Genomic DNA, 21,558 nt, shown 5'->3' with positions numbered 1-21,558 from the left:
CTTTTTGAAAAGCAAAATATCACACCCAATGCATTAGGGCAAAACATTTTATTCTCTTCAAGATGAGTTGGTCCAAAAAACTCGTATAATAAAATTTAAGAAAATATTTAATTGTTTAAAATTTATGAAGAAATCGCAGCCCAATACGTTAGGGCACGATTTCTTAAAATCCCAAACATTCAATATTCCCTTTATATATATATATATATATATATTAAATTTTATCTCGAGAAATCAACGTGTCACATCGAATACGTTAGGACACAACACATTGAATTCCCGATGACAAGTTTTATTTTGTTTGATTAAAGAACAATCCTCGATTGTTAGATTTTACGAAGAAAATCGGAACCCAATACGTTAGGGCTCAATTTTCTTGAAAACCCTAAATACGAGTATTATCTCTATTTTGAAAATTTTCTATTTTTAAATTGATGATGAAGATGTAATGTTATATTAGATGTATGTATAAATGTCGCTTAACAAATAACAACAATAAATACAACAATAGTATAGAATTAATATAAACAAATAAATAAACAAAACTAATACACATAAAAAAAATCAATGACATGCAAAGTATCAAATAAATGAGCAGAATAAAAATGATATTCTTTTAAAATATAAATGAAAACATAAATCAAATAAACAAATGAAGGAAATAAACGAAATATATAGAATAAAAGGTACAAAATATATATATGCATTTGAAATTATGAAGAATAAAAGACATAAAGATAATTTATACATAAAAGTTTTGGGTTATAATATATATATATATATATATATATATATATATACATAATACATTTATGAAAAAAAACATATGTACATAAATTATAAAATATGTGTTAAAATATAAGTAGATAGTTAAACATTTTCAAAAATTAAAAATAAAAATAAAAAATAAATATATACGTATATATATATATATATATATATAAATATAAAAGAATATTCATTAGGAAAAATAAATATATATACATGTACATATGAAGAACATATATATATAGATTAAAATAATTAAATAATAACTACATTATCAAAATTAATCAAATTTAAAAAATAAATATATGTATATATATGTATAAATATGAGAAAAATATTCGATTTTTAAAAAAAATAATAAAATAACAAGATAATAAAATCATAAAAATCATAATAATAATAAATAAATAAAATTAAAGCTTAAAGGGCCTAGGACCTGAATTAAAATTAAAATAAAATTAGAGCGTATAAATTAAAAAAAACTGAAACTAGGACCAAATTTATACACATGCACAAAGTCAGGGACTAAGTGGAAAATAATCCCAAACACCCTAAACGTACAGCTTCATGCGAGACTAAAATGAAACAGGGATAAAATTACGGGGTCAATTTAAAAGAAACGAAAAAGGAAGAAAAAGGACTGTATTGCAAACCATCGCAAAGGCGGAGGGGCCACGCGCGTAAATAGTCCATTTAAAAAAAACACGCGGATCTTGGCTATGGGTCGGGTCAATGCGCGGGCTAAAAGCGAAACGACGCCGTTTTGAGCTATTGGAATCAGCCCCAAAACGACGTCGTTTTACAAAGCTTATAAAAGCCAAAATTTTTAGAAAAAAAACATCATTCTAACCCTCTTACCCAAAAAAAAAAATTGAATCCCTTCCCTCTTTTCTCTCTGCAACAGCCCCCAAGGCTGGTCTTCTCCGGTCGTCAGACCACCGCGTCGGCCGCCGATCACCGGCGACGGTGCCGCCATATGCGGTGGCCGGAAAAAAATTTATATATTTTTATGACCCAAAAAAATCGTCGTTATCATCGGAAACGATTTAACCTCTACTCTCGGCAAGGCTTATAGAATCGGGCAAAAGTGAATCCTTCTTTCTTTTTATTTTATTTTCGTGTAGAAAGAAATAAAAATAAAAGTAAAAAAATATTGAAATGAATCAAGAAAATAGATATCAACCTCCGATCTTTGATTGATGTTTTCGTTCTCTTTGTATTCTCTGTTTTTTTTGTTGTGAAATATTCGTTTTTTTATTGATTTTCGAATCCCATTACAGTGTATCAATGGCCATTTTTATAGCCAAAGTAAAATAAAAGTATAGAAAGTAAATCTGTTTTCTTTGATTTGATTTTCAATCTATTCTTTCCATATACTGCTTTGTTTTGTGCAAGTGAAGATCGTGTGGAGATTCGGAGGGCTGCGGCGCGAGACGTTGCTGTTGCTAGGGTTTCAGAAACTGTTCTCGCCATTTGGGCTAAACTGTAATTGGGCCTCTATTCATTTTGGGTCTTACAGACCCGTTTATATTTTGGACCTTTTACCCGGGCCAAAATCGGGTATTACAGCTGCCCCTCTTTGCTCGTTATCGTGTAACAGGGACGGAGCAAAGACTAAAAAAATGCCCAATTTTGCCCAGTCGTGTTGGACCTTGATACTCTTCTTCTTCAAGTAGCCTCATTCTCTCCTGCTACATCTTCAAAAGTATAGGAATTAGTGCTTCAATCTACTCCACTGCAACTTCAGGGAGATAAAACTTGTAGCTTCGGCTTGATCTGTTGCAACTTAAAGATGAATTTGATGCGATCTGCTCTACTGTAATTTCAGAGAGATAAGATCCATCATTCTAATCCACTCCACTACAACTTTAGGGAGATAGGATTTGTTTATTTAGTCTGCTCCACTGCAACTTCAGGAAGATAAGACTAGATGCGTTCTGCTCTCTGCAACTTCAGAGAGATAAGATCCAAGGTTTTAATCCGCTTCACTGCAACTTCAGGGAGATAGAATTATCGGCTTTAATCTGCTCCACTGCAACTTCAGGGAGATAAGATTTGCCATCTTGAATGTTAGGGAAACAAGATTCGCCGTCTAGCTTCAATCTGTCCCATTACACCGTCAGGAAAGTAAGATTCGCCGTTACGGCTTCAATCTGCTCCACTGTAATGCCAAAGAGATAAGATTTGCTGCCCACAGCTTCAATCCGTTCCACTTTAGCTAATCCAAGCCTTAAAGCTAGGGAGATAAGATTCGCCATCATTGCTTCAATCTTTTCCATTGCAACATCAAGGCGATAGGATTGATGTCTTCGATCTGCTTCACTGTTGGTGTAGGAAGGTAAGATCTGCTATTTTCCACCTACTCCACTGCTGCTCAGGGAGATAGGGTTCACGATCTTCAACCTATTCCACTGCTGACCAGGGAGATAGGACCAACAATCTTCAATCTATTCCACTACTGCCCAGGGAGATAGAATTCTCAATCTTCAACCCATTCCACTGCTGACCAGGGAGATAGGATTCACAATCTTTAACCTATTCCACTGCTGTCCAGGGAGATAGAATTCTTTAATCTATTCCACTGCTGCCCAGGGAGATAGAATTCTCAATCTTCAACCTATTCCATTGCTGACTAGGGAGATAGGATTCACAATCTTTAACCTATTCCACTGTTGTCCAGGGAGATAGGGCTGGGGTCATCAATCTGCTTCGCTGTCGGTACAGGAAGGCAAGATCTGCTATTTTTAACCTGCTCCGCTGTAACCCCGGGAGGCAAGGCTGATGTCTTTGATCTGCTTCGCTGTCGGTGCAGGAAGGCAATATCTACTATTTTTAGCCTGCTCTGCTGCAACCCAGGGAGGCAAAGCTGGTGTATTTGATCTGCTTCGCTGTCAGTGCAGGAAGGCAAGATCTACTATTTTTAGCCTGCTCTGCTGCAACCCAGGGAGGCAAGGCTAGTGACTTCGATCTGCTTCGCTGTCGGTGCAGGAAGGCAAGATCTGCTATTTTAACTCGCTCACTGCAACCTGTGGAGGCAAGGCTAGTGTATTTGATCTCGCTTATTGTTGGTGCGGAAGGCAAGTTCGCTATTTTAACTCGCTCCACCGCAACCTGTGGAGGCAAGGCTAGTGTCTTTGATCCGCTTCACCGCTTGCGCGGAAGGCAAGATCTGCTATTTTTAGCCTACTCACGCAACCTGTGGAGGCAAAGTCGGTGTCTTCGATCGCTTCATTGCTCGGTGCGGAAGGCAAGATCTGCTATTTCTACTGATCTGCTCTCTGGGGAACATGACCTGTATAATGAGCCTAATTATGCCTAATATTAGGATGTCATGATCAAAATGCATCAAATGCTCCTAACTAGACATGTGTGAATGGTGTTTGTATGAATGTAGAATTTTTTTTGAGAATGACCCTTCTTAGGTTATCAGTACTCAAAGTTTATTAAGGCCTTATCATTGACGTGCTACAACGCCTTCCTGCTCTACTGGCGTCTCCCAAGAAACACTTAGCCAGATTGCCCCCACTCAAAGTTTAATCCACTGGAACGTAAAAATTTGTACCATCATTCTCCCACTACAACCCGATGGTAGAAATATATGGCTTTTTTCAATCCACTCCTATCACAATTCAAGGATACAGAATGTGAAATTCTTTGGTCCTTTACACCATGCCTAAGGTGTCGCACCAAAGGCTCATGTGCAAATGAAGGCTTTCTTCTCCGAGAAAACCTCTTCCTATTGCCTGGTGATCATTGCTCGCTTGTTTATTTTAGCTTTGTCACCAACCTGACACCCAGTCACATTGCTCAATCAATGTTTTTGATAACATAATCCAGATAGAAAGTCCTAATTTAGACTTTTCCTTCTTAAATTTCCAACCTTTAAACTTAGTGTGTTCTAAACAATAGTCTTGTTTCAGGTTCCTGTATTATTTAGAAACTTCTAAAGTAATATGCCAAACTTCCCTTTTGAAAGTTTTATTAGTCCATTAATCATTATTCTAATGCAACATGCTTGCAAAACGGTCATAACCATGGATAAAATTAGCTCTGAGCATAGCTCGAAAGGAATAAATTATAAAAAATAGTAAAGAATGGTAACAAAGAAATTGATTGAGAATGTGTATCTTGGAAAAGAATGAAGTATTCCAAGAATAACAAATTAAATATAAAATTTGGATGCCCTAGATATCGCAGCTTGAGCTTCTTTATACAAACTTTTTGGCGACCATTTTGAATTTGACATGTGTTTAGGAGATCCACAGTACTTTGCCAATGCCCCAAGATGTTGCCTACCCTTTCCTGATAATTCAGGTATAACAAGATCACCACATGCCCCAATTTGGTTAGAATTCGAATTGCTCTGATCACATCGTGCCCCATTCTGATCAATATTTGAGTCGCCCTTTTCGGGTTTTCAACTCAAATCCCCTTTGGTCTCAAGGTGCCCTTTGCGAATTTTCACTTTGGCCTATCTATTTTCCTTTTCCTTTTTCTTTTTATCACTTTCATTTTTTTATTTTGACTTTGACCCTTTTTTTTTTAATCTGAACTCATAGGATTAGGCATGTCCTTGTTATCCCTTCTGATCGACGCTTTTCCAGATAAGGCCTTCAACATAAGGTTCTTCCCAACTTGGGATAAAGTTCTTTTTGTATGGGAATGATCTTCTTCAATACCAGGTTCCTTTCAAGGAGTTCTCTAGGGCGGATCCTTTTTTTTTGTGAGCTCGCATCATTTGCTTTTGGCACATTTGACCATGATGGATAACTTTGAACATTCCTCTTCAATCGGAATTGGATCCAAAAACTCAGAAAAAGAATCTTGTCTTCAATAGGCGAAACCGCGATGGGCCCAAGAGAAAGGTATTGCAAAGGTATTGCCTCGGTAGAGTTTTTTTTGGGCAATATGACATTAATCGTGAACAGACTGTAAACTTTTGATATTGTGCTGTTATTCAAATTTAGTACATTGTCAGATATGATCCTTTTGACGTTCCATACTGACATATGATTTTCACAAATTTGCTAACTGTCGACTTTGTGACATTGGCATATGAAGCAGCTTTCACCCATTTAGTAAAGTAATTGACGACCACAAAGATGAATCGATGACCGTCAGACTCTTTTGGCGAGATCGACCAAATGACCTTCATGCCCCACATAAGGAGAAGTCATGTATCCCAATGATTCTTTGTAGGGTAAGATCCGTCTCTCGACTTGTTCTACCATCCTTAACAAGTCCAGAAATAGGCTACAATCTATGTTATCTTCAAAGTCCTGAGATCCCTCTAAATACATATCTCACTCAAAAGAAGGTTCGAAATCTGTAGTAATGTCACTCATGTCATTGATATCCGGGGACCCATAGTGAATACCAAAGACTTTACACATGAATATATGAATTTATGAATAATTATTTATACAATATGATCATGAATGAATGAAAGAATGATTGTGGAAGAAAATCCAAAAGAATGAAAGAATAATTATTCAAAAAGAATGAAAAATATTGACTCAAAAATAAATGCAAAGATATATTTTATTAGAATAACGGCGTTCAGACATGAGCCTTTTTCACAAAGGAATTTCTATCATTTTTAGGCTAAAAATAACAAAAATGTTCTGAACATTACTCTAAATAAGCTCTAAAAACTATAGGAATTTCTTTCGCAGTCCAATTGCTTAGAACACTCCAGATTTATAAGGGCGAATATCTAACAAGGTCCTTTTTCATTTGTGTCCTCATATATGTCATTGATGTGAACACTTCCCATCATTATGTGCATATTTTTCTCCTCTTTAATTTCCTCACAAAGCTTCATCTCCTTGTCGTCCATCATGCCTTGAATCAAGACCTTGAATTTCACACTCTCTTGGGTCTCGTGCCCCTTCTCGTGATGGAACTCACAATGGTTCCTAGTCTTTCCATGGTTTCCTCCTGAACCAGAAATAACTAATCCCATTCTTGCCCTCACGTCTGTCTAGACGTGTATTGGATTGGGTAGTGGATTTTCTGCCTAGACGAGTCATCAAATCTGACAACACCCATGTTAATGAGTCTTTCAACCAGTTTCTTGAAGGCGGTGCAATTCTCTATTGAGTGCCCCGTAATTCCTGCGTGGTATTCACACTGAGCATTTGCGTTATACCATTTAAGAAATGGAGGCAACATTGGTTTCTGGTAGAAAGGGGACACTACATGCGCATTAAATAGGCTTTGATATAGCTCGCTATATGACATCGGTATAGGTGTGAACTGAGGCTTTTTTGTATTTGCCTTCGTGTAAGATTCTCACTTTAAAGGACTTTGATGGCTGGTGGTTTCTGTCTTTGGCCGGTCCACAGCGATTGGTTTTGAGTGGCCCTTGTTATATCGGCCTACATTATCCCCCTTATTCCCCTTTCTCTTTGGGGCCATTATAGTATCTGAGTATTCTATCCTCGCCTGTTTTATTTCTGCTGGATTATCAAGAGCAATAGGATTGACTAAATTGTTCCTCAGATTGGATCTTGAGCCTGTCGGGCGATTCATTGGTGTTAAGGTATTGGTCTGATATTGCTGGGATTTGATAGTAAGGGGTGCCCCTTGTGGGTGCATATCTGGCTGGACACTTATCGGGATAAAATTTGAGGGATAATTAGGGTCTTCATTATCCTCCCCAAAGTGGACCACTGGGCTTTCCTCTCTTTCTAACCCTCTAGCCAATAACTGGGTTAACTGGTTTATCACATTGCTTTAGAATTCTAGCATCTGATCCTTCACATTTTGTTGAAATTTGGTCAATTGCTCTAGCATCTGTACTTGCATCTGCTCTATTCTCTCCAATCTTTGATCCATGCCTCCTAACTTTGCTTGGGTACTATAACGGTGTTTGGCAGGTTGGTTGGTTTCCAAATTAACTGAAGAATGATTTTAATCGATTAGGATCTTTTAGTGGATTTTAATGCGTATGATGTCATGTAACGCGAATGCATGCAATGAATGCATAAAGATATGTTGATTCTGATTCAATTCCATTTAGAAAACTTTACTAGAAAAGAAATATCTTTACATAAAGTGGATATTTATACGGCCTTGCCCTCATAGGCGAAGATATTCGATCCTCTTCTTCATTTGAACGTTAAGATAAATCTCACGAACTCTTCAAAAAAAACGTCTCTTCTAGCTCCTTTTTGCTCGATCCGGGCCGTAACTTGTTACTCACTCATCCTCGTGATGCTCGTTGGCTTCTCTTTAAGAAGGTTCAGCAGCTCTCGAATAATCTTTGCCATCTTGAATCCTTGGGCAACGGAGCCATAGTCGTGTAGTCCTTCATTAAATTATCATCCTTCTCTTATCACATGTTCTTAGACCATATTTAGACAACCATATTGTCATCCCCTTTATCAAGAAACCCATTTCCTTATGACAAGCTCTCTATTTAGCAACTGAACGTGAATCAATACCTCTTTTTTAAGATGCAAATGCAATGCAATCATAATAAAAACAACATAAAAAACAAGTTAGTACAAAGTAAAAGCAAATAAATAAAGTAACTACTCGGGTGACCTCTAGGGGTTTGACATAGTTCTACCTAGGGCAAGTTCCTAAGGTTCATTATATGCGGTTTGGTTCTAAAGTAAAGGTACCCGAACCAGCAGATTCCTTGATCCTCACCCATTATAGGCTCATATAGATCAAGTTCGGTTTAGGGGAACACATTTTCCCTATGACTATACAGAGATGATAATCTCACGAAGGCATAGGTACCGATGTATTCCGAAAACGATCCATTATACTATACGGAGGTGAAAACCTCACGAAGGAATAGTTTCTCACTCCCACTTAGAAGGGAAAAATCATTCAACTCATGTAATGTATAATGCAAAAATAACTTAGATCAATTAAGCAATAATATAATGAATGCAAAAGGATCTTATGAATTTTTAAAATTTATTTTCTCGACCATAAGACAAAAATTAATCAACTTTGTGGCTCGACTCTCTTAAAAAAAAAGTCCCCAGTGGAGTCGCCAAGCTGTCGAAACCATTTTTTATTTTTGAAAAAAAAATTAGTTATCGACTTTTAAAAAAAACAAAAATTGGGAGTCGCCACAAATCTTTTATTAAGGTGTGATTGGATCACCTAAAAAATAACTTTAGTTTATGAGTTTCAGAAAAACGGATTCGGGAGTCAGTTACATATGAGGAAGGATTATCACCCTCGTAACGCCCAAAAATTGGTACCAAATTGATTAATTAATGTCTTAAAGTCGAGAGTTTAAAAAAATACTATCCTTAGTTAAATGAAATTATTTATTAAGACATTCTCTTTTTGAAAAGAAAAATATCACACCCAATGCGTTAGAGCACAACATTTTATTCTCTTCAAGATGAGTTGGTCCAAAAAACTCATATAATAAAATTTAAGAAAATATTTAATTGTTTAAAATTTATGAAGAAATCGCAGCCCAATACGTTAGGGCACGATTTCTTAAAATTCCAAACATTCAATATTCCCTTTATATATATATTTTAAAAAATATTTATCTCGAGAAATCAACGTGTCACATCCAATACGTTAGGACACAACACATTGAATTCCCGATGACAAGTTTTATTTTGTTTGATTAAAGAACAATCCTCGATTGTTAGATTTTACGAAGAAAATCGGAACCCAATACGTTAGGGCTCAATTTTCTTGAAAACCCTAAATACGAGTATTATCTCTATTTTGAAAAATTTCTATTTTTAAATTCGATGATGAAGATGTAATGTTATATTGTATGTATGTATAAATGTCGCTTTAACAAATAACAATAATAAATACAACAATAGTATAGAATTAATATAAACAAATAAATAAACGAAACTAATACACATAAAAAAAATAATCAATGACATGCAAAGTATCAAATAAAAAGGACATTCTTTTAAAATATAAATGAAAACATAAATCAAATAAACAAATGAAGGAAATAAACGAAATATATAGAATAAAAGGTACAAAATATATATATATGCATTTGAAATTATGAAGAATAAAAGACATAAAGATAATTTATACATAAAATTTTGGGTTATAAAATATATATATATAAAATACATAATGCATTTATGAAAAATAATTAAATAATAACTACATTATCGAAATTAATCAAATTTAAAAAAATAAATATATGTATATATAAGTATAAATATGAGAAAAAAATATTCGTTTTTTAAAAAATAATAATAAAATAACAAGATAATAAAAATCATAAAAATCATAATAACAATAAATAAATAAATAAAAATTAAAGCTTAAAGGGCCTAGGACCGAATTAAAATAAAAATAAAATTAGAGCGTATAAATTAAAAAAAAACTGAAACTAGGACCAAATTTATACACACGCACAAAGTCAGGGACTAAGTGGAAAATAATCCCAAACACCCTAAACGTACAGCTTCATGCGGGACTAAAATGAAACAGGGATAAAATTACGGGGTCAATTTAAAAGAAACGGAAAAGGAAGAAAAATGACCGTATTGCAAACCATCGCAAAGGCGGAGGGACCACGCGCGTAAATAGTCCATTTTAAAAAAACACGCGGATCTTGGCTATGGGTCGGGTCAATGCGAGGGCTAAAAGCGAAACGACGCCGTTTTGGGCTATTGGAATCAGCCCCAAAATGACGTTGTTTTACAAAGCCTATAAAAGCCAAATTTTTTAGAAAAACATCATTTTAACCCCCTTACTACAAAAAAAAAAAAAAAAAAACTGAATCCCTTCCCTCTTTTCTCTCTGCAACAGCCCCCAAGGCCGGTCTTCTCCGTTCGCCGGACCACCGTGTCGGCCGCCGGTCACCGACGACGGTGTCGCCGTATGCGGTGGCCGGAAAAAAAATTATATATTTTTATGACCCAAAAAAAATGTGTCGTTTATCATCGGAAACGACGAACCTCGGCCTCCACGGCGGCGCTATAGAACCGGGCAAAGGTGAATCCATTCTTTCTTTTCATTTTATTTTCGTGTAGAAAGAAATAAAAATAAAAGTAAAAAAATATTGAAATGAAGCAAGAAAATAGATATCAACCTCCGATCTTTGATTGGTGTTTTCGTTCTCTTTGTATTCTCTGTTTTTTTTTTTGTTGTGAAATATTCGTTTTTTATTGATTTTCGAATCCCATTACAGTGTATCAATAGCCATTTTTATAGCCAAAGTAAAATAAAATTATAGAAAGTAAATCTGTTTTCTTTGATTTGATTTTCAATCTATTCTTTCCATATACTGCTTTGTTTTGTGCAGGTGAAGATCGTGTGGAGATTCGGAGGGCTGCGGCGCGAGACGTTGCTGTTGTTAGGGTTTCAGAAACTGTTCTCGCCATTTGGGCTAAACTGTAATTGGGCCTCTGATCATTTTGGGTCTTACAGACCCGTTTATATTTTGGGCCTTTTACCTGGGCCAAAATCGGGTATTACAATAATAATAAATTATATTTAAATAATTTAATATAATCATAATGATATTTAGGTAATTTAATATAATGATACATAATATATAAATTAATCTAATATTTATATATCTTTTAAATAGTTAATATAAATAAATATGTTTTAATAATTTTTACTTTTTAAATGTAGCTGATGCGTTTGGGTGGAAAAACACTTTTTCCATCGTAATTTCGACCCAAAAACCATGGACAGTGAAAAAATAAATTTGAAAAAATAAGCCCAAGCATCTAAGTTTTGAGTATTATCGACAAAAATCATAAAACTAAAATAACACAATTAAAAAAATACTTAATACTATTATTAAAATAACTAGTTGTATAGGTGATTATCCAAAAATAATTTAAAACACTAATATATATAAATACATAAATAAAGATATAAATGCAAAATAACACTCTTGGGGCTCACATCCATTTGCCTTTTGCTCAGGGTGAAATTTGGTTGCTTCAGTTGTTTCTTTTCATTTTCAATATTTTTAACTATTTATTATATTAATTTTAGGTTTTGAGTTTTTATCTTTTATTTTGATAAAATAAATTTTTTATGAATTTTAAAATAAAATTTCAAAATCAATTGTTTATAATTCTTTTTAAAAAATAAATTTTGAAATAAATAAAAAATTAATAATTCTTATATTGTATTTCTTTGAAAAATAATAATTAGTAATTTAAAATTATTTTCACTATTTTAAATATAAAATATTTATGTTTACATCATAACATCATAAAATGATTGAAGTTAATCATTGTTGATACTGTGGTAAAACAAGGAAGGAATACGGAGGAGTGGTGGTTGTTGTGGAAGCCGGTTCACTCAACCGGGTGGAGAGTCGGAGGATACAAAGAGTGAAGATAAGGAGAGTATGAAGGCTGAGGGCTAAAGGTATGTTAGCAGAGTGTAGGCATGGTTTCTTGAAGAGTTGATCCATTTTTTTTTCATTCCTGGAGGTATTTATAGACAAGGGTTTTATGTAAGATCATGTTAACGTGTTGGACTTGTCATTAAGGCATCATTACAGAACGCGTGGGGTGGATGCCTTTAATGGGATGAGGATGTTTGTTATGGGACATATCTTATCATTTATTCTGAATTGATGGTATGAAATAGTTGAACTCGCGTGGTATTTGGTGACCAACAACTCATATTCATGATGAAACTAAAGACCTTGACGATAGATGGTACATGCTTGTTTGAATGATCATATTGGAAAGGGGTTTGCAGATTACCTTCAGACTTATTGATTGTCTTACTGTTTAGGTGTTTTCTTCACTTGTCACGTGCCTTGACGTGAATAAGAGTATAATTATCATAAATTAAATAAAAAATAAAATTTAATTTGCTGAATAACCATTAGAATTTTAATTTGTATTTCAAAATCCATTCAACCACTACAATTTAGATCGATTTTCTCTGTTTCTCAATTTTTTTTACTCAATTATTCAAAGCAATTTGTAATCAAATATAGGAAATCGAAATGAAATTATTATCAAATATAGGAAAATCGTATATATATACTTTTGCTTTTTAAAAATATAGGAATTCATATATATATTCTTTTAAAAATAAAATAAGTTATCAAAGCAAAATAAGAATAATGCTGATTTGTTTTATTTTCCTTAACTTTATTTGTTTGATTAAAATAGTACAAAACTAAAATTCTCGAAAAGAAATGAAGGAGAACAAGAAAAGAAATTTAACACAGTAAAGAAACATTTAAAGAAATTAGAAATTAATTCAGTTTATTTATCAATACATTTGTATAAATATAAAATTTTAATATATTAATAGTTTCTTTAATAACATACTGAATAATATTATAAAGACATGACACATAGTATAAACAATAAATGAATTACTACAAATTAATGCATAATAGTAACTACAACAAGCTAAAATTTGCATCCTAACCCTATCATCATTAAATCAACTTGACAATCAACACCGGTCGACCAAGAAACAATTGCCAAAAGCCCCAAGTGGTACATAGAAAGTCAAGTCTCAAATGACCTATTCTCCTCTTTATTATCTTGAATCTATCACCATCACTATGATATATCATAATAAAGTCCTTTGAGAATGGTTCCTAATAAATCTTACATGTAACACCCCTTATTTGGCTCGATCGCCATAGTACTCGAGTAATAAAGTGATACAACCAAATTTAACAATCATTATATATATACACTTTACAAAACAAAATCTCCGTTATTAATCATCACATCATTTATAATCAAACATTATGAAAATTTAAAATTTGTATGGACCTAATTGAGAAATTCAAGCATGAAAAGAATTGAAATGAAAAGTTTCAAAGTTTAAATGTTAATTTCAAAAATCCACAGTTGGTACTGATACCAAATCGATACCTTATTGAAAATCGATACCAAAATTCAATTATGTTTTCTTTGCAAAACAAGGGTATCGATATTTATTTCCTAGTATCGATACTCAAATAAAAATCGATATCATTTTGACATTCTATTTGTTTAAAACTATTCATTTGGTTAGGTATCGATACCAGATGTAAAAATATCGATACTTGAGTTCAGGAATTGTAAAAACTTCTCTTTAAAAGATCCACTTATGCTCAAAATTTACCTAAACTCAAATAACATACCTAAACACAATAAAAACATACGAATATATATACTTAATATCAACCAACATAAACAATCTACCATTGAGGTACTTTGGCATGAACAACTAAGCATCCAATTTTATTTATAAGCATACACCAAAGCATTACCATCTATTGAGATCAAATCATATATTAACTATTACTCTCACAACAATGCATTAACCACAACTTACGTAACATATCAACTATTCATCTATTTAATCACTATACATATAAACATTTTCAAGATAATCATCCTTATCAACCACACACACACATATATACAATACTTAAAAATTAAAACTTAAATACCATTAAGATACAAAATGAGCATTACATATATATACATAGAACATTCTAGGTACATGCCAAAATCAAAAGAACATTTCACCAATAGTTGAATTTCAGATTCTCACTGGGTGCTGAATCGACGTACGAACTGAATAATATCTAACCTACGCACGAACAAATGATAACGTACACTGAGTATAACTCAATGGTATTTCTTTATCCAATATTAAATTATAATATAAATTATGTAATGCATGACTTAATAAGAAGATCTAATACAAATTAATATTAAAAAGCTACATGTCATAATGTACCATTTAATATTATAATTTGAATTACTTATAATAATTCAACCTAACATAATTGTAACATATATACATTTCTCCGTATAACAATCAAAATATTTTTATCACATCAACATTATATACACATTTTCGGACTTAACTCTATTATCCTCTATTCAATTTCATTTATAATCAATATCCCAAATCCATATCATTATTTCATTCATCATACCTATATACATATACGCAATTATATTTATATATATCACATCTCAAAATTAACTTAATTTCATATTTATATTATTATACGACATTTCCAAAACTATTCACTTTAATCCTCATCACAAATAATAAATTTGAATCAGATCAATTCATCTCTTTTTATCATTTATTGCTTACCGTATGATCTTCTCATGCAATACAGCTCATAAATGCAACAATTGAAGTTGTTTGGGTTATAAAAACACAAACCGTGAATTTCGAGCTATTTGTCGATGATATTGTATTTTCCTTTCTTTCTCAAGGATTTAGGGTCGACGGTAACTACGTATTAAAACAAATATAATAAATTAACACTACACATCCCAATTCGAATTCAATTGTTAAATTATACAACTTTTGCATATGATTTAATTTAGTCCCAAAACCGAGACTATAAAGTTTTTCACATTTAATCCCAAAACCTAATGCCGAATTTTCTAGAGTCCCTATAGGACTTCCTATATCTCAATTACACCTCAAATTTTGAATTTTGCACAACTTAATTCTTATTATACAAAGTCATCAGTTGACTTTACAAATTAGTTCTATTTCACGTTTAACCTTAAAATCTATCAAAATAGCACCTTAAACTTCAACCATTCAGCTAAGACAACATACTCAAATTTTAACAATAATAAAAATTACAACATCGGTCAGTTAACTTGTAGTACCGAGATTCCGAAAACATAAAAATTATAAGAAAATGGACTAAAGCTTGAAAAAGCCTAAAGCCTTTAATCCGTGCGTCTCTTCTTCTTTCTTGTTTCGGAATGTAGAGAATGAAAAGAGAATAGCTACATTCTCTTTCAATCCACTTAGCATATTTTATTATTATATGATTTTATTACATATATTAATGTTAATAATCACATATATAACTTATATATAATACTTTATCCCATGACCGTCCACTACAATAATCAAAAAGGTGTATTTGCTTTTTAAATCCTTTAATCAAATTCTACCTTATAATTTAATATCAATTCATACTTTTATCATTTATGCAATTTAGTCCCTATACTCAAATTACACATTAATTCAACGAAATTAACTAACCGAAATTCAATTTGTTTCTAAAATAGCTCCATAAATATTTGATAAAAATATTTACAAGTCCCATTTACGAAAACGAGATCCCGATACCTCAATTTCTAAAACCACCGACTTTAGAACCAATACATTTATACCTTGTCTAACTTTCCAAATAACCAAAATTATTAAACCAAACTTCAATATAATATTGTAATATCTCATAAATATTAATAGATAATATTCAGTGATCATATCATCAGAAAACAACATTCTAAAACCACCATTTTTGATTCTATTGACTTTCGAGTCGTTACATTACAACACCCTTACATTGGCAAATTTCATATATACACTAAAACTTGATTAGAAACTAAAATAAACTACATATGCTTTCAAAGAAAATAGAGTAGATAAAATAAAAACCATGAAACTGTAAATAAAACCACGATAATGTGAACTGAAATTAAAAATAAAATAAACACTAGGAAAATAATGTTGAAGAAGTCATGACTAGCGACCAATTCAAAGGTTAGCGCCACCGAATCGAAACAAAGATATAGTTTGAAAAAGTTGAGGGGCTGAAATTTTTCCTATGAATTTTAATATATTAATAGTTTAATGCTTAAGAAATTTCATGATAATTTTTTGTACGTGTTAGTTGCTAGGTTCAAGAAACTATACAATCTTAGTGTTCGGCTGATTAGAAGTGGTTCTTGATTTTAACTCAAAATTTTCTTTCCTCGTTTTAGTACTTCAAGTATTCATCCGTTGTAACTTTTTTTTCCAGTTTTTAACACAATTAATAATAAAAAAAAACAGCAATGTTTAGTTTTAGCTAATAAATAGTGTCACATAGCTTTCTTTTATAAAAATATATGGACATTTTAAAAGTTATAAAATAGAAAATTTTTAATTTTAAAAAATTACCCAAAACTTTTAATTTCTTTGGGAAAATGTTTAATTATTCCATATATATTTGAAGTTTATATGTTTTTAGATTATACATATATTTATTGATTTTTATTTTTATTTTTAAAGTTCATATATATATATATATATGAAAAATGAAAAATTGTATGTTTTATAAGAAAAAACAAGTAGCGCTATTTTAAATGCTAAAACAACCAACAATTTTTTAATTAATCCAGAAACAATAATATTCTAAGTAGCAAAATGAGGTCAAAAAATAGAAAATGAATTAATCGTGTGAAAAGCCTATGGATCATAAACAATTTTTTATATAGCACTCAATTAATACCAATGCTTAGTTCCAAACAGTAATACCCCAAGTAAACATATCTAACAGATACATCCAAAACTATGAACCAAATAAGGTAATCAATCAATCCTCAAAATCTCCGGCGTTCTCCAATAAGTAATTTGCTGCCAATTCCTCGTTCCGGTCACATGCCAGAAAGGCTTCAATGACCAGGGCTCTCTCAAATCCCATTGCTTCAAGCTTCAAAAACCAGATTAAAAGAAAAAACTTTAGACGTTAGAGAATATCCAAATAAAATAATAGCAACAGATTCGCATACTCGTTGGATTGCCTCCTGTTCTGCTGGTGTAACACTGATAGCATGAGGCATTTCTTGTTCAGCTTGATCAAATACATCCCTGAAACACAAAATATTACTACCGATGCTATGCTAAGTCAACAATTCCATCCATAGCATAAGCACTAACCCTTCAGAACCTTCGAGAGGCTCATTTATTAGCTGAAGAAACTCTGCATGATGCTCTTGAATTTGTCTTAAAAGCTGGGGGTTTTGCTTCCCAAGCTCCTGTAGCATGGGCTGTAACCAAAGAAGATCAATTCCAGAACAATAAACTGCTGCTATGTTTAGATAGTGAAAACATAGAAATGTGAACCTGTAGAATTTGCGGGTTTGATTGTACCATTGAACGCAATGCTTGGAACTAAAATGCAAACAAAGGTCCACTTAGCGTTTCATATGTCAGAACGAGAGATCTTCATGGTTACAAGAGAAAGCAAATGAACAAAAATGTTTTAACAGGACTACACCTGTTGGTTGTTTCTGAGGAAATCCAAGGATTCAAGCCCAGCAGCAGCAGCCCCAGAGAGTGATTCCTAGTATCATTTCAGCATGTTGGGAATGAGAAATAAAATCCAGCGCACACGATAAATAACAACAATTGCGTTATGATTGAAGTACTTCAAAGTCCAAGCCTCTAAGGTTTTACCTGAGGAAACATATTCAAAGGAGATGAATTAGGAGCCCCTGAAACAGGAGCAATAGGAGCTGCACCAGTTTCAGTAGTTTGGTTTGTGGAAAAATGAGCCACTGGCACAGCGACTTCTGCCGATTCAGGAATCCCCTGAAGATAAAATAGCATCAGAACCGCATCCAAACAAATATGGTAGTCTAATGTTAGAATTCTAGCTTTGATACTATCATAAAGTTCCAGTCATACGGAATATAGATAATCGACTGCTCTCTCTGGATTGTTATAAGCAGCCCGAAGTGCATGAGTTACTGTTTCTTTGTCCCAGTTGCCACCACCCATATCCATCAATTGTTGGATAGTTTGTTCAAGATTACTTCCAGCGACTAAATTGGAAGCAGCTTGACTATAGGTATTGGTATTTGGACTGCATCAAGATAATCATTTCCCCATTACTTTCACAAAATTAAGAAAGTACAAGAGGTGCAGTAGAGGGAGAGCACTGCAATATACATTCTTTTCAAGAAACAAATTACAAAAGAAGTAATTAATCAGATAACACCTGGAAGTTTTGTCTCAATGTCGAGAGAAAGAGGAAAATATTCCTAGCATTATTTTTCAACAGATGCAATCTCAGATGAGACATAGAACTACTTACTACAGCAACAAAGCAACTGATTAAACAATCCCAATCAGTAAAGCAAACTGAAAATGAAGTGATTATCTTTCTGTTGACAGTTGTACTGCTTAGTTCTGTAAAAAGTTAGACAGGTTAGTATTTGGTTTATCAAAACAGCTCTAACAGAGCCAGCCTGGTTGAAATATATGTGACCTTCACAGCAAAAAGTATGCATAGGGAAGTAACAAATGACTGAATCCTCTTAGATAAGTGTTAGGCATGTTCAATACAGACAAGAAAGGACAAGAAACAGCAGTGCATAGTGTAAATAATAAGTGCTATTCTGCTTTCTAACCAGCCAAGTTAAAAAAAAAAAGGGGGGGAGGGGGGTTTCCTTCCAGACGTTGGAAATATCAACCAAAAGGAAATCAAAGTACAAACTAGCATCTCCTATTTTGTTATCTTCTTTCTTCGATAAAAACTAACCATAGGTGGTTCTTTTTTTTATAAAACAATAGGGTTGGGGGATGAGGTAACACAGTTTGAACCCGTGTCAAACAAGTGTCTAACAAGAACTTTAACCACCGCTCCATACAAGTCAAGCCTAATCATAGGTGGTTCTAAGTACTTGCCTATCATGACAATTTAGTGGTGTGAGATCCAAGAACATAATTTCAAGCATCTATTGACCTAATAAACAGGTACTTAGGAGATAGACACCACATACTTAGCTGTTGCAGCATCGGAAGCAGATGTGGTGCCCATTGAAGCCCTACAATAAAAGAATTTATGATAAGCATAAGATAAATATGGCTGAACCTAGAAGAGGGCATGTTCTGTGGGAGGAAGAAATAGTAGAATGAAATTACGGTGCTTGTGTTGGAGCTTCAGGGGTAGGGGTAGGATTAGAGACAGGTGCAATTGTAGATGGAGTTGAAGAAGCAGGCTGTCAGGTAAGACAAGGATAAAGTTGTTTATATACTGATATGAAACTAGAAGTGAAACTAAAATACAATGCTCAACCTAACAAAAAAAGAATCAAAAGAATAAGACACCTGAGCAGATGATGCCCCAGCTGAACCCAAGGACTTGCTCTGTAAGAACATCCAAATAAAAGAAAGTAAGTAATACTACAAGTGCATGTATCATGCTAAACCAGAAATTTCAAAAACCATTCGAAGATATCAAACTACTGTAGAACGTACAGGAAAGTAGCTAAAAGAAGAAATCATGAAACTCTCCACACTGCTTGTCAAATTTTCCTTTTTTTTCTTTGAAACACGTCAAGCTTTAGAGTATGAAGCCTTAAGGCTTTTAATAAAAGCCTCTCCAGACTACTATATAAACCCACATTAGTATAAGATTCAAACAATCAAGACAGCTTGATACAAGGAAGTGCAACCAGGCAAACTTAACCAAAAACAAAAAACCTATCCTAGGATCAAATCCCACCTTCAATTAGGAAAATTTATCACAACTAACCTTCCACATGCAGCTGCTAACAGATTATCTAAAAATTACAATAGTCCAAACACCTTCTAATCTAAATTCCATCTTGTAGAACATATAAGTACAAAATACACTACCAAAAAAACATTAAAAAGTACATTAATTAAGAGATTAGCCAACATAGTAATATAGTAGCCATTTTTTTAAAAAAAAAGAGAAAATTATACCTTGCTAAGCATGACGACAAGAAAACTATCCTCGGAGACTTTATTATCAGCTAAAGTAGTTTCATCTTTCAAAACCTTCCCATTATGAATCAAAAGCTGTTGGCCGCATGGATAATTGTCTTTCCCTTGTATACCTTCTATGTTTTTCTTCACAGCCATAACCTAATAAAAAGAAAAGAAGAAGATTGAAATTTCAATCCCAATTTTTAACCAGACAAAAAAAGAAGGAAAAAGAAACGAAGATAGCAATAGAAAGAGGAGAACCGTATCGTTGGGGTTAACAGTAATTTGAAAGTGGGAACCCTTGAGGGTTTTAACGGTGAGTTTCATTTGGGCGAATTGAGAAACCGCGGCGTTTCAGATTGGGAATTTGACTAACAATTCAGGACGAGAGAGAGAGAGAGAGAGAGAGAGAGAGAGAGAGAATCCTAAGAAAGATGGATTTATTTTTATAGGGATCCACACAGAATCAGAATAAAAGCGAAAGAGACACAAAGAAGCCTTTTCTTTTTCTTCTTTAAATTAATTTGTTTTCTAAAAAATGGAACAGAGAGTGCTCTTGTTGCAGCAGCTCTTAGATTTTGCCTGCCCTCTTCCTCACCCAGATTGAATATTATTAACTCTTGATACTCGATTTATGCTCAATTCAACATCTATTCTATTTATAAGTAATGAACGAGTATCATTCTCACGAGGATCAGATTGAGAGATAAAATTGATCAAGTTATTGTAATATGGTTAATATTATGCCAAGACGTCATGATTAAGATGTTATGATAAACTAAAGTAAGTATACAACGATAATTCAAATGAATGATGATGTATGCGATAGATGGAATTTATGAATAATTGGAAATGCTATGGCAAAAATGAGAGCAGAAATGTAATGACAATAACGAGAGTGCTTATCTGAATAGAACGTAAACAAAGAAATAAACAACTAAATATGATGTGGCAAAGTTGGTACAACAAAGAATAAGGATAGACTGATGTTGATTTGGAAGGTTGGGATTACCCATAATCAACCCTTACTGTCAATGCATTGGCAAAATCATATCTACTTTACTGCACAGAAGAGTTCTAAAATGGTCTGCCTCTCGTGAGAGCAAAACCTCAAGTTACCTTGCTCGTGTCTATAGGCTTTTTAGATATCTTGCATGGGTTCCTTCTGTATGATCGTGACTCTATGTCTAGAGTCGACTACAAGTTTCTATCAAATACCTGTTCATTTCATTTAATTTTAATCCAACCAAGTCGACCCTTTCGGAATTAGAATCAGTTTATAAGTATGCGAATAGTCTTCTATGTTTAGAGATCGTTTGCATTTTCATTGAGAAATAAGAACAA

At 33.2% G+C, this 21,558-nt stretch overlaps 1 protein-coding gene across 1 annotated transcript; it reads right to left on the bottom strand.

Annotated features, from left to right (window-relative positions):
- Positions 1-16,947: 16,947 nt before the first annotated feature.
- Positions 16,948-20,836, bottom strand: LOC105774091 (ubiquitin receptor RAD23b). Its single transcript, XM_012596434.2, has 12 exons — positions 20,476-20,836; positions 20,212-20,373; positions 19,591-19,629; positions 19,405-19,481; positions 19,263-19,307; positions 18,166-18,343; positions 17,935-18,069; positions 17,756-17,821; positions 17,602-17,649; positions 17,416-17,525; positions 17,268-17,346; positions 16,948-17,188 (listed from the first exon to the last, which is right to left on the bottom strand). The coding sequence occupies exons 1-12, from the start codon at positions 20,539-20,541 to the stop codon at positions 17,072-17,074; spliced, it is 1,122 nt and encodes a 373-aa protein (XP_012451888.1). The 5' UTR covers positions 20,542-20,836; the 3' UTR covers positions 16,948-17,071.
- Between the last annotated feature and the right edge of the window lie 722 nt (positions 20,837-21,558).

The sequence above is a fragment of the Gossypium raimondii genome, chromosome 6 (genome assembly GCF_025698545.1).
Source record: "Gossypium raimondii isolate GPD5lz chromosome 6, ASM2569854v1, whole genome shotgun sequence".
In the NCBI taxonomy this organism is placed as follows: domain Eukaryota; kingdom Viridiplantae; phylum Streptophyta; class Magnoliopsida; order Malvales; family Malvaceae; genus Gossypium; species Gossypium raimondii.
The sequence above is the reverse complement of the archived record's forward strand: the minus strand, read 5'-3'. Positions and strand labels throughout refer to the sequence as shown.